Below are 13,091 nucleotides of genomic sequence, written 5' to 3' on the forward strand. Positions count from 1 at the left end.
GGAATCACTGAATTCATTAATAACTGCCATCATGTTATTCCATATGCTAATACTGTGTAAAAACTATAGGCCAAGTGCCACTTTGTATTTCCTTCCAGTCTTTTTTCTAAGCATAGTTTTTTTTTATGTGATTGAAATCCATAGTATATTTTTGTTACCTGTTTTTTTTTCCATTTATTCAAATTCAGTCTTTTGGTTTGACTTGTACAACTTTAGGATAGAGGAAAATGCACTGTGTGTGTATCAACAGAAAAAGACAACTTATCCGTTGACTAGTTAGGGTTCTATTTACATAAATTTCAACTCAAACCAACAGTATTTTGAGATTTTCAAGGAAAATAGCCTACTTCTTACGGAAAATTTTCAGGATAGAGAATGAAGGAGGTAGACAAACAATGTGGGAAGGCTGATGCTTCTTTTTTTCCTCATAGGCAACGAGGGGAGGCTGAGAGGGTCAGTAAAGGCATGTTTGGGGGAAAGTTGGAGGAGCATCCACACCTGCTCATTATATCAAATGTCTAGGCACTCTCTAAATAATTCAGATGCACTCGGCTCCCTCCAGGGCCAGGTGTTGAGGAGAATTTCCAGACAAGCATCTCCTCTTGCAAAACTGGAGCAGACCTAGGATCTGATTACTTGAAAAGGGGGCTAGTTAGTAGCTCTGGCAACCTCTTCCTTCTGCCTTACAACCTGCCTTGGGGTAAGGTGCAGGAACTTCTAGGAAAACACTACTACTGTAGCCTGCCATGGTGGTGAAGAGCTTTGAAGCCCACTTACCTGGTTCTAATCTAGGTTCTGCCACTTCCTAACTGTGTGACCTGGGAATTTACTCAGACTCTCAAGGGCTTCCCTTGTGGCTCAGCTGGTAAAGAATCTGCCTGCAATGTGGGGGACCTGGGTTCGATCCCTGGGTTGGGAGGATCCCCTGGAGAAGGAAAAGGCTACCCACTCCAATATTCTGGCCTGAAGAATTCCATGGACTGTATAGTCCACTGGATCGCAGAGTTGGACATGGCTAGCGACTTTCCCTTCTCTGAGCCTGTTTCTGAGCCTAGAAAATAGAGATAATTCATTCAGATTGCTGTGGCATCATCTGTAAGGCTCTTGCTATAGTGCCTGTTAAATACTAGATTATCTCCAAGAGTGTCCCCCACTTCATTTCCTAGGAAGAGATGTTTGGACTTAAAATAGAAATCTCCAGAATTAAGTGAAAGCTAGAACAAAATGAATAATACAGCTAACAGTGTTGACAGTTTACCATAGGCTGGCCACTGCACTGAGTGCTTTATATATAATTTCACAAAGCCCACTTACGGATAAGTGTTATCAAAATTCAAAGACACTTTCCCCAGCTCAAACAGCTAGCAGGTGGTGCAATCAAGGCCCAGACTCTGTTCTGCTTCTTATCACCTGAAGCCCATGTTCTTACCTTCTAAGTAGACGGATTTCTGGAAGTCACTGGGCTGTGCCAGCACTTCATCTCCAGGTGGATAGTCTGAGGATGCTGGTAGAGTGCAGCTCATCCAGACTTGAGGACAGACCTCCTCAGGTCTGTGGACCCTGATTGCCCTCTAGTGTCAGAGCATTCTTGGGGCCAGCTGGAACCCAGAACCAGGTGTCTTTTCTCTGAAGTGGTAGGGAACCCGCCTCCCCTACAGTCCAGAGCAAATCTGTCTAGTCTGGTGTCTTCCTATTGGCTAAAGGGTTTCTCCTAGGAATGGGGGTAAGATAGGTGGTAGAGATTGGAAGTTAAGAACTACTGGGGGTAGAGCAGTAACGCTGAGGTTAAGTGTTGAACCACTGGATGGGGTGGTTATTCTTATACTCAGCACACAACACACAACTGGTGCTCACTGAATATTGAATGAAGTTTTACCTCTGATTCTCACTAAAGGGCGAGTGCTTCCAAAAGAGCAGTTACAAAGGTCTTCATTGATTTTTGCCAGAAACACCAGCAGAAAAGATACTATAACATTAACCCCACCTTCCACTTCAGTAGACTCCAAGGCATGTTTATGTCCATGGCTAGGCAAGAATGAAGATGCTGCTTAGGAGATGAGTTGGAGTCAGCAACGACATATAACCAGTTTAGGCTGCCAATGTCCCGAATGGTCCATGGATCTCAGCGAAGTCCCCCTCCACCTCTGTAACTCTGCCCAGGTAGTCCATGTCACCAGTGGTCAGGGAGCACCTGGGCGCACTGTTCATCAATGGATAGCAGGGAATCCAAAGACAGGCTCACCAGGTGGCTTATCAGGGGCAGATGACCGCCCCCCCCACCGCCGGCCCACCTACCATGCCCCTTGAATCACAGGAACTCAGCAAGGTTACTGCAAAATAGGGGAGAGATGGTTTCGTAAAATAAAGGATATAGAGCAAACAGCACCTTTAAGAATCCAGTCTTTGGCTGCCCAATTTTGTTTCCATATGAATATTAATAACTTTGTAAATGCCCCCATAATGTATGACTATATTGCAGACATTATTTTTATTACAACTACCTTTATTATCATTATTTTTAAGTAATAGGAAACCTAAACCCAAGTAAACTTGGTTTGATGAATAAACACATTTGTTGAGGGCTTTTCAGCCTTCGGTGGGGAGGTGGGAACTTCAGGACTGGTTTGCTCAGCAGCTTGTGTTGCCAGGAGTTGGTGGCCAAGAAAGAGAAGTAGGAGGGTAGGGCCACAGAAAGAATTTTGGAATAGAAAGCTGGCTTCCTAGAGCAAGGACAAGCCAAGGGCTGGAAGACCGTCTGGGTGGGAAAACTGGTGACGCTACGGCTGCTCCCTGGTCTTCTTTGGGGAATCACTTTGCTTTTGAGGAAAGAGGGAAGAATTCTGACGGTCCACAGTTTCTGCAGAAATGGACTAAGGAGGCTCCCTGTGGCTGCACAGGGAGAATGGGCTTATGGATGACTAAACTTTAGCTGCACTTCCTGCACTAAACTCACCCCCGTCCCAGGCCCTAAGAAGGGTGAGGTTACACCTCCCAGCTGTCTGGGATGTTCTGTCTTGTTTATCCACATGAACTTCAGCTCCAAATTTGTATATTCATTGCTCTCTGACTTGCATTTCATCCCCTCTCCAGCTTTTGCTTCCCCAGTCCCTGCCTGAATGCTCTGGCCTCTCCTTATCCTACAACTTGTCTTTCTCAGGGCCCAGTTCCAGGCCTGCCTCTTCAGTGGAGTCCTCCCCAAGGGCTTGGCCTTCTTGGGTCACTTTCTATTTTTGATTCCAGGGGCATTTGTTGTCTGGTTGGGAGCTGATTGTGGTACTTGCCATACAGTTTCAGGCAGCTATGTTTATTGCCTTTTCAGGCAAGCTATGCCAGAACTCCCCACTCAGGGGGCAGGGCAGGCAGGGTAACGTGGCCGACCATGTAAGGGTCTGGATGAGAGGTAGCATCTGGAGCCAGCCTGGGAACATGCTCCCCATGACACCATAATTCTTGTGCTCATAAAACATTCTCAGAGGATAAGAAGAAACATGTAAGTGAATGCTTATTTCTTTGGAAGGGCCCCCATGAGAGAAGAAATCTTTCAACTGCAGACTATCAGGCACCAAGGGCGTTAAGAACAGGATGGAAGGAGGGAGAGATCAGAACTGTCAGCATAGCAGGCGACCCTAAGGCCGTGTGGACCCAGCACGAGGACAGCACGCTCAACTTCAGACCATCACCATGTTTTCAGTCCCTAGGGTCCTGGGGCTTCATCTCTCCTTTCCTCAGACTAAGTCCCTCCCCGTGGGGATCTGCCTGTGCTGCTCCCACCAACACCTGACACCGCTGAGGCCAATCAGTGTTCAGAGAAGAGGCTGTGTCAGAGCAGGGTGTGAGAGCACAAGGGAGGGGAGAGGACGGGGGCAACAAGGAGTCACAGAACTTAAATAGTGCGCACAGGCTTTTCATAAGAACTTTATTTCTCAAAAAGGGGTGAAGAATCCAAAGTATTAAAATAATTCTCTAATTTTTTGTTTCAGAGAGAAAGGACAGGATGACAAAATAACTCATAAAAATTTCAAGCACAATGGCGGTAGGTACTTCATCCTCCAACTTGCACCTCCCATCCACAGCTTTGGCTCCAACCACGTCACAAGTAGGACTGAGCTCTGGATCCGGAGAGGCTACCAAGCAGCTAGAAAGCTTTTTATATTCACTCCACAAATAAATACAGAAGGCCAACCTGCCCAGTACAAATGATTCAGTCCATCTCTGTGACTGTTTCGGATGAAAATGCTAATAAGAACTGCCCCTCTCCAAATTCCAAATCTCTCATTTTTAAAGACCAAGAATGTGAAAGAAATGAAATGTGGAGAGACTTGTCAGGTACGACTGGCTCTTGTAACAACCACATGCCAAGAGAGACTCTACCTCATTGAGGTGATAAAAGGTAAAAAGCGACTGTGATTTTTCCATTGCCTTTTATGTGGGAAAACCGCACCTTTCTATTTTTATCATCAAAAGGAATTGCACTATGTGAAGCAAAGTCCCTCTCTGCAGCAACTATGCAAAATCCCTATCTAGAGCAATTATTTTCTAACTTAAAGAGAAAAGAAAAAAAGAGAAGGCGGGGGGGGGGGGGGGCGCTGGAACGTGAGTGCTTAGCCCAGACTGATCTCGCCACACAGCCCAGAAGCATGGAGGTGCACTTTCCAACAGGCAGGTCCTACCAGGAGGTGGGAGACAAGACCGGGCTCACCCCCCAGATGCTTGAGATGAGCTTCACTGTGAAGACCCCTCGGAATACACCCGGCTCTCCTCTGAAGGCTCTCAGTTGGTGTTTCGCTGAGGAATAGGGAGGTTCTCATGAAGGTACTTTAAACTTCCGTGCTCTGAGAAGTCCGAGACCACGTGGTCCTGCCCTCGAAGCAGCCACTTGGTAGTCAGTAGTCCTTCTAGTCCCACTGGCCCCCGGGCGTGGATTCGAGATGTACTTATTCCCACTTCAGCTCCTGCAGGAAAGCAAAGATTGAGGAAGCAGCTTTGCCCAGACTGCTTCCTGTCTACCCACCAGACCATCTCTTCCTTCTCCTCACTTGGCATCCTCTCCCTTTCCTCCGCTGACCTACCCTCCCTAGGTTGGCCTGACTTCCACTCTCCCCGTAAACATGTTCTCTGCTCACTGTAAATCGTGGTCAGGCCCCTTCTTCTAATGAAACAGACTCCACGGGTTTCTCTTTCATATTTTATTTGCAGTGCATTTTGACAACTCCACAAGTGCTGTCTCTGACATCTGTCTTGTGTCTGGATTGCATACCATTATCTGATATCTGGGCATTGTTTGAAGTGTACAACAATGTACAGAGGTTTTATCTCCCTAAGTATCCTTCAAACCCTAGATAGTAAGGGACATGCTCTAGATATTCCCCAGAATGCTCAGCTGGTAGGTGCTCATAAGACAGTGACTGAATACACGAAAGGACACTGTTCCTTTCCCTTCCTCCTGCTCCAGCCTCAGATGTGGGGCATCGAGGCTTTTTCTGGGTCTGGCGTGGTGGTCTGCACTGTATGCAGTGGAGGCAGAGCTCCCCTGCTCATCCCAACTTTACTGAGCAGGCACTGGGCTAGGCCCTGGGGATAAGCTATGTGAATAACTGATGCAATTCATGGAGCTTGTATTCTTGTAGGCAAGGCAGCCAGAGAACACCTCAGCAAATAATTGCATGTGGTGATGGGGTGCAGTGGAGGGTGCTGGGATAGAGACTGGCAGGGTGGCAGCACCTGGGACAGGGTGGTCAGGGGGAGCCTCCCTGAGGAGCTGTCTTTGGCTGAAACCCGAACAATGAGAAGCAGCCAGCTAGTGGACAGCAGTGGAGTGGTGCTGCAGGCAGCAAAGAGGTGCCTAGGGCACTGGCTGGCAAGGAGACTAACCACTGGCTTCAAACTCTGGTTTAACAGCATAGAGACCACATGACTATGGGCATACTGCCTAACCATCTCTTGCTTCAGTTTTTTCTTTTGGAAAAGCAGGAAAATAATAGAATCCATTATGTAGAACTGAGATAATGCATGTGATGTACTTATGCATGGTGTTGGAAATCTAGTAAATGCTCAGTAAATATCATCTGTCACTATTATTCATGCATTTCACAGGAATTTACTCAACCAGAGTCTGAGCTTTTGCTCTGAGTGACTGATGGGAAGACAAGGCAGTGGTCTTTGCTCCTCCCCCATTTTGGACCTTCACTTGAATGCTGGGAACCTCAGCCCTTACAAGTGTGTTATTTCTTCTTTAAAAACATGGGAAAAAAAAATAAAAATAAAAACATGGGAATTAAAAATAAAGAGCCCAAGGACTAAGAATAACTAAGCAAAATTCCCTTTAACGTTTCATAATTCAGTGAGAATTATTCCTCTAGGCAGTTCTCTATTCAAACGTTCAGAGGAGTTAAAATGTTTTAAGTAGCTGAAATAATTGTCAGATGTGCCATAAATGCCTTACTGGAGCTTTGTATAAGGGTACCCCTGAAAATCAGAGACTGTCTGAAAAATCCTTATACTACCGGGGGAATGGAGATTTTACTAGTAATGACAGAAAGGGGGAGGGTGCCTTTCCAAAACCTTGTATTTCAAAGTCTGTTTTAGAAGTCAACCTTGCACCTCTGGGCTTACCTGTTTATTTCTGATGCTTATACTTCAGCCCAGCATAGGCAGTAGTAATGCCTTCTTTTTTCCTATCCTTGGGGGGATTCCTATCTCTAAGGCAACCTGGATGTGTCTCTCTGAAGGAGTAAGCCTGCAGTGGCAGTGCCCTCATGGGACCCTGGATGCACACCTGTCACAACCCACGCATGCAGACATGTTGTGGTCTGCCAAAAGAGGAGGGAGTGAGCCAGGCTCTGAACTCAAGCAGCTCTGGGTCTGAACACCAGCTGCGTGACTTTGGGCAAGTTACTTCATTTCTTTAAATCCTAGCATCCTCATCCATGAAAAAGGAAATACAAATACCTGCCTTCTTAACCTGTGAAGTGCGTGGAACACGGGACTTCTACCCGTTCATGGCAGCTGTGACCATTCTCTCTCATAAACCCACTTTCCCTCAGTCTGTCTCCATCATCCTGACCGCATTTGTGACTGTAAACGCCAGGCGGCTCCTCCACCTCACTATGCTCCTTGGGCCACAAAGTGATCCACAAGGGACTGCTTTCTCTCCGACCAGACTCGTTCTTACCCAGTCCGAAGCGGTAGCCATCAGAGAAGCGAGTGCTGGCATTCCAGAACACACAGGCACTGTCCACATGCTGGAGGAAGAACTCAGCTGTCTTCTCTGCAGCATAATGAGAAGAAATTGAGTTAGGATGGCTGGGAAAACGATCCCTGCTTCCAGCCACTCAACAGGGCCTGACTAGGTCAGGGCCCAGGCCCCTGGGGTACTTCCCTGAATATTAAACATACAGACTTGTGAATATCTGAAACAGGAAGACAGCAAACCTGCTTCATTAGTCATGCTGCCAAAGCAGTAGGTACATGAGACAGACTGGATTAAAATCCAGATCTCCCTGCAGACATACCCTCAGAGTGGCAATGGCCTGTCTACACTGTTTCTAGGCTCTGAGCCAAATCCTTAAGTCTCAACTCCAACTCCACACCCATTAGCTGGGTGACTGTGGGCAAGTCTCTGAACCGATGCCTGAGATCAACGAGGACTGACACCATTACCTCATTCCCAGCTTGTGGAGAGGACATAATGAACTTACAGCTGGGGAGTACTCGTCCCAGACCTAGCGGATGGCAAGCGCTTAGTAAGCACTAGCTGTTCTCACTGGTGGTGCTGTGATTCCTCAGTAAACTGACTGGAAGTTCCCTGAGGGGCCACACCGGCTTCTCCTTGACCATAGGTCAGTCTCCCGTGCCTGACACCCAGGCGTGCCTTTCAGTGATCACATGGGGAAGGAACGAGTAACTGTGTAGAGCTGGTTTTGTCCTATGCTAGTTGGTTCTCTGCCTAACCTCTGGAATCTTGGTTTCCTCACCTGCGTGCACGTGTGCTAAGTCACTTCAGTCGTGTCCAACTCTTTGAGACCCCATGGACTGTAGCCCGCTAGGCTCCTCTGTCCATGGGATTCTCCAGGCAAGAATACTGGAGTGGGTTGCCATGCCTTCCTCCAGGGGATCTTCCCTGACCCAGGGATCAAACCTGCATCTCTTACGTCTCCTGCATCAGGCAGGCAGGTTCTTTACCACTAGTGCCACCTGAGAAGCCCTTCCTCAGCTATAAAATGGGCTTATTCCAGCAATCTGGAAAGACTGCTGCATGGGTTAAACAGTGATGACTCTGACACATGGTGAACCCTGTTTGAAGTGGAGCGAATTACTTCTTCCCTGTTTCCTCCCAGGGCCACTGTGACAACACAACAGGGTAACAGATATACAAGCACTCAGTGAACCAGCAAGTGCCGCCAACCCTGGGCACTATCAGCAGCCCACTGAGACTGTGTTTTCCTGCAGGCCCAGAGGGGCTGAGCGGAGCAAGGCTGGCTTGGAGATCAAGGCAGACACAGCAGACCCTGAGTGCTGTTGCCTTTGCGCACTGACCGTTCTCCGTGACGATGACATCCGTGTGTGAGCTGCCATACTTGTGGATGTGGTCGATGGCGTCCTGCACGCTGTCCACCACTTCAATGCACAGCTCCAGGTCCCCGTACTCAGTTCGGAGGGACTTCACTTCAGACGGGCTGAAGGTCAGATAAGAGGCGAACTTGGGGCCTGCATGAATCTTCACCTGGGGCAGAGGAAGTTGGGGGCAATGACATAAACACAGCAAAAACAGGCAGTGCATACTCCTCCTTCTGGATCCAACAGCAAGGTGAGTCTAGAGATGATGAGCCTAGGGATCATGGGGCCTAGAAACCAAAACGGCCCCTGCTTCCTTTTAGAGGCAGCCTCCATCCTCCAGAACGCTCTGCTTTGGAAAATGCTGACGGTCACTTGCTAGCAACAGCCCCCAGTAAAAGTGGAGCAGGGATTTAAGCAGGACGTCTCGTAAGCCCTTGACTGCTGGCATTTTACAGAAATGAACACATAACTAAAGAAATACCAATCCCCTGCATGTGGGATTTAGGCACTGGACTCAGACGGAAAGAGGGAGATGCTCCAAACACACTTCTCTTCCTCTGCCAGAGAAGTCCCAGGTGTGCTTTAGAGGAGAACAATACTTGGCTGGGAACCACTTCAAACTGTGGTGAGTTGTTAGATTTCTGACTTTGTTAGGCTGGATGCCATATCCAGGTTCAGCTCAGGCCCAGATTTGGGGCTAATCCCGCTCCTGGCTAGAGGAATTTAAGGATCCTGAGGGCTGGTCACTGAGGACGCAGTCACAATTCTTCAAGATCAAGCACTGGCTCAAGTACCAACAAGCCCCATTTGTCTGGTCCCTATTGCTCCCAAGGTCCTGCAGTTTCCCATTTGGGGCCCCACATCCTCCAGGCCTGGGATCCAACCAGGTTCCCTAGGGGCCGGAACCCTACCCCTGTGCAAGGTGCCCTCTGCTTTACTTCCTGCGTTACAAGGTGCTTTGAGAAGTACACACCCGGGCTCATTCTGACTAAGGAACGTCCAGGCGACGCTCAGAAGCACTGATGTCATTGTGGGTCTGTCTGAATCAGAACTGGAGGTTTGACTCCTGGATACAAGAGAGCTTTCCTCTTGTCCAGTCCAGTCCAGCGTGGTGCCTGGCACACACCAGTGCTCAAACGGGCCACTAGTGTGCAGTCAGGCCCCAAACATAAGTGGCCATGTGATCTATCTCCCTTGTAATTTGTGGGGTACATCTTCATTTTCTAAACTGTCCTTGCAGGTTCCCATGCCACATCTGTAAGCTGATTGAAGCCTTCCTTTCCAGCAAAATGATGGAAGGGAAGAGACACATGCTCAGGGTCAAAGCAACCAAGGCTAGCAGTCACTCTCTCTACTGCTGTGCCAGTTCACACAGTTCTGAAAGGACGCCATGACACCAGATATTAAAGCTTAAAATGTGTCCTGACAGAAAATTTAACATTGTCCATTTTTACCTGGAGAGTGTCTATTTCTTTGCAATTAGGATTTTAGGATGGAACACACATTTATATTCAAAACTTACTGGCACTAGTTTATCATCTTAATGATACAGTGAGAAAATAATCCAGAGCAGACATTATACAAATTGCTCACTGCTAAAAATCACTGCACTAATAAGCACATTAATATTGGTAACTGAAGACATTTGTGGAGGGGAGGATATATGTAAATTTTTGGCTTGAAAACATTTCTGCATAATCTTTCCAAGTCAAACCCAAACAGGAATGTGTGTTCAGAAACATAAACTTTATGCCAGGAAAGAGTCCATTCAGTGGGCTGCCATGTGATAAGCGTTATCTTTGAACCCTCTTAGCCCTGAACACACTCCACTTTGGAATGAAGCTATTTGTGTATGGGTTTCTTCCAGCCTCTAGAGGCACAGGCGTGTCTCACTCACTCTGTGTACTCAGCACACAACTTTGTATATGGCAGATGCTCAAAAACATTGCTTCTCAGATGGCCTTAAATGGAATGGCAGCTGCTCCCGGTCTAATCCCAGAGGCTTCTAAATCTCGGGAGTGAGGACAGGAAGTGATGGCCTTGTCCTACCTGTTCCACTCTCAGCATGTCAATGATCTGGTCAAATAATGGTGTTCTCAGCAGGTCTCGGTGGATTAACAGAGTCTCTAAAGCATTACAGGCAGCTGGATATTCACATTTGGAGTCTCTAACTGAAAGAGAATATAGAATTTTTCCATTAACATGAACCAGGGCCACTGAGGACATGAGAACTACTTTGCGCACGTGAGATGGGACCTGATGGAGCTCACCTAGCCTGGTGACCTTGTCGACACTGGCCTCTGAATCCACGTACATGTGGCAGATGCCTTCACTGTGCCCCATCACTGGGATGCCCTTAGCAGCTTTCTGGATGTCTCTAACCAGCTGAGAAGAGCCTCGTGGAATGATCAGATCTATCATTTTGTCTAAGCGGCAAAGATCTTCTACTTCTTCTCTGGTATTCACCTGAAGAGGTAGAGAATAAAAAGATGAAGATGACTTTTGATCACACAAATTGTGCAAGTAGCAGCATCCCTTTCACAGATAAATGCCTGTACCTCCTGAGAACTAAGTCTGATGCTGTGAGAACTTATTCCAAAAACAAGGAATCATGGGAATTGAAAAGTTGTCCAGCAAATGCTTATACTCTGCATGTCAGGTGCTGTGCTCCACATCACAAAACATGCAGAATAGGATCCCTGCCCTCAGAGAACTCAGGAGTCTGGTAGAGAAGACAGGCCTAGGCCACAGTGAGCCAAAACACAGGATGGATACTTTTAAAGATGACAGAAGAGGTACAAAGTGTGATCTCTGGAAGTTCAAGAAGATACAGAGTATGCTAGGCTATGAGGGTGACAAAGGGAGGTGGCTGCTCCACTGGCTCCCTGATCACAGCCTAACACATGCTGCTGGGTCTTACTAGGGAGTCACGGTTCTCCATGACTTGGGCTGACAACCTACCCCAGGATGCTGGTTGGACTGACTGAAGTGCTTGTGTTAGACCTTGAAGATTATGTGCATTTTTTCCCTTCTCTTTATTTTTAATTTCCCCCAATATGGTTGTGTTACTAACAATAGAAGTACATTTACAAGAAGGTTCACAGCAACTTCAATCTGCATCTCCCCAAACTGGAAACAACCCTGATGTTCATCAACAGAAGAAAGGACAAGCTGTAGTACATGCTTATAAATGGAATACTATACAGCAGTAACGGCAACCCACTCCAGTACTCTTGCCTGGAGAATCCCATGGACGGAGGAGCCTGGTAGGCTGCAGTCCATGGGGTCGCGAACAGTTGGACACGACTGAGTGGCTTCCCTTTCACTTTTCACTTTCATGCATTGGAGAAGGAAATGGCAACCCACTCCAGTGCTCTTGCCTGGAGAATCCCAGGGACAGGGGAGCCTGGTGGGCTGCCGTCTATGGGGTCACACAGAGTCAGACATGACTGAAGCGACTTAGCAGTAGCAGCAGCATACAGCAGTAAAAAGGAAAACTACTGCTGGGTGAAACAATGAGAATGAATTTCGAGGACATAATGAATAAAGGAATACAGATGAAAGACTGCATTCTGTATGATTTCACTTACATGAAATTCAAGAATAGGCAAAAGAAATGGAATGTGAAAGAAGTTAAAAAAAAAAAAAGTTCGATGGTGGGGGGTGGGGCATGCTGATGGGGAAGGGCAAAGGGAAACTTTCAGGTGTTGGCAATGTTATGTGTCCGGGTGGTTTATACATGTGTGTATATATATATATGGACACAATGGGTTTCCCAGGTGGCTCAGTGGTAAAGAAACCACCTGCCAATGGAGGAGACACAAGAGACGTGGGTTTGATCCCTGGGTCGGGAAGATCCCCTGGAGTAGGAAATGGCAACCTGTTCCAGTATTCTTGCCTGGAAAATTCCACAGACAGAGGAGCCTGGTGGGTTACATACAGTCCACAGGATCACAAAGAGCAATGAGCATACATATACATCACATAAGATAAGGATTCTTTATATACGTTACACACCAACAGGAAGGAGGAGAAGGAGGAAATCTGTCACATTAAATGAGGATATGGTGCAGCCAAGACCTAAACCCCTACAGTCTGTGCTCTTTCCATCCACTATGTTGCTGTAAGAATAGCCCAGCTTCTTGGCAGGGAGCACATAATGAGGCAGGTTTGTAGATACACCAACCCCTCTCCCCACCAGCAGCCAACAGTATTCTGGAATGTACACACGAGTGGGCCTCAAGGGAAAAGGAGAAGGATCTGGAGTCTGCTTGGATCCAAATCTCAACTCTGAGTGATTCTGGGGTGTTATTTTACCAATGAGCCTATTTTTCTTCCATCTAGAAAATGGACCTAATAATTAATGGTATCCTTTTCACAGGGTTGTTGTGAGGATTAAATGAAATGATGGATGAAAGTGCTGTGTCCACAGTAGGTGCTCAATAGTAGTTCAAAACCTCCACTGGACGGTTGAGGAGAGTGACACAACTGTTAAAATAATGACCATAACAATAACAGTGTTAATAGCATGACCT

The 13,091-nt window shown here is 47.1% G+C and overlaps 1 protein-coding gene across 2 annotated transcripts in view; it reads right to left on the bottom strand.

The window, feature by feature from the left end:
- Positions 1–3,899: 3,899 nt before the first annotated feature.
- Positions 3,900–13,091, bottom strand: part of ALDH18A1 (aldehyde dehydrogenase 18 family member A1) — a 41,338-nt gene continuing 32,146 nt past the window's right edge. For both annotated transcript variants that reach the window (XM_061402916.1, XM_061402915.1), the window contains exons 14-18: positions 10,827–11,022; positions 10,606–10,727; positions 8,536–8,722; positions 7,172–7,267; positions 3,900–4,952 (exon numbers count right to left, since the gene is read on the bottom strand). In XM_061402916.1, the coding sequence (XP_061258900.1) occupies positions 4,771–4,952; positions 7,172–7,267; positions 8,536–8,722; positions 10,606–10,727; positions 10,827–11,022 (783 nt within the window). In that variant the 3' untranslated portion in view covers positions 3,900–4,770. The remainder of the gene's footprint in view (positions 4,953–7,171; positions 7,268–8,535; positions 8,723–10,605; positions 10,728–10,826; positions 11,023–13,091) is intronic.

The sequence above is a fragment of the Bos javanicus genome, chromosome 26 (assembly GCF_032452875.1).
Source record: "Bos javanicus breed banteng chromosome 26, ARS-OSU_banteng_1.0, whole genome shotgun sequence".
NCBI lineage: Eukaryota > Metazoa > Chordata > Mammalia > Artiodactyla > Bovidae > Bos > Bos javanicus.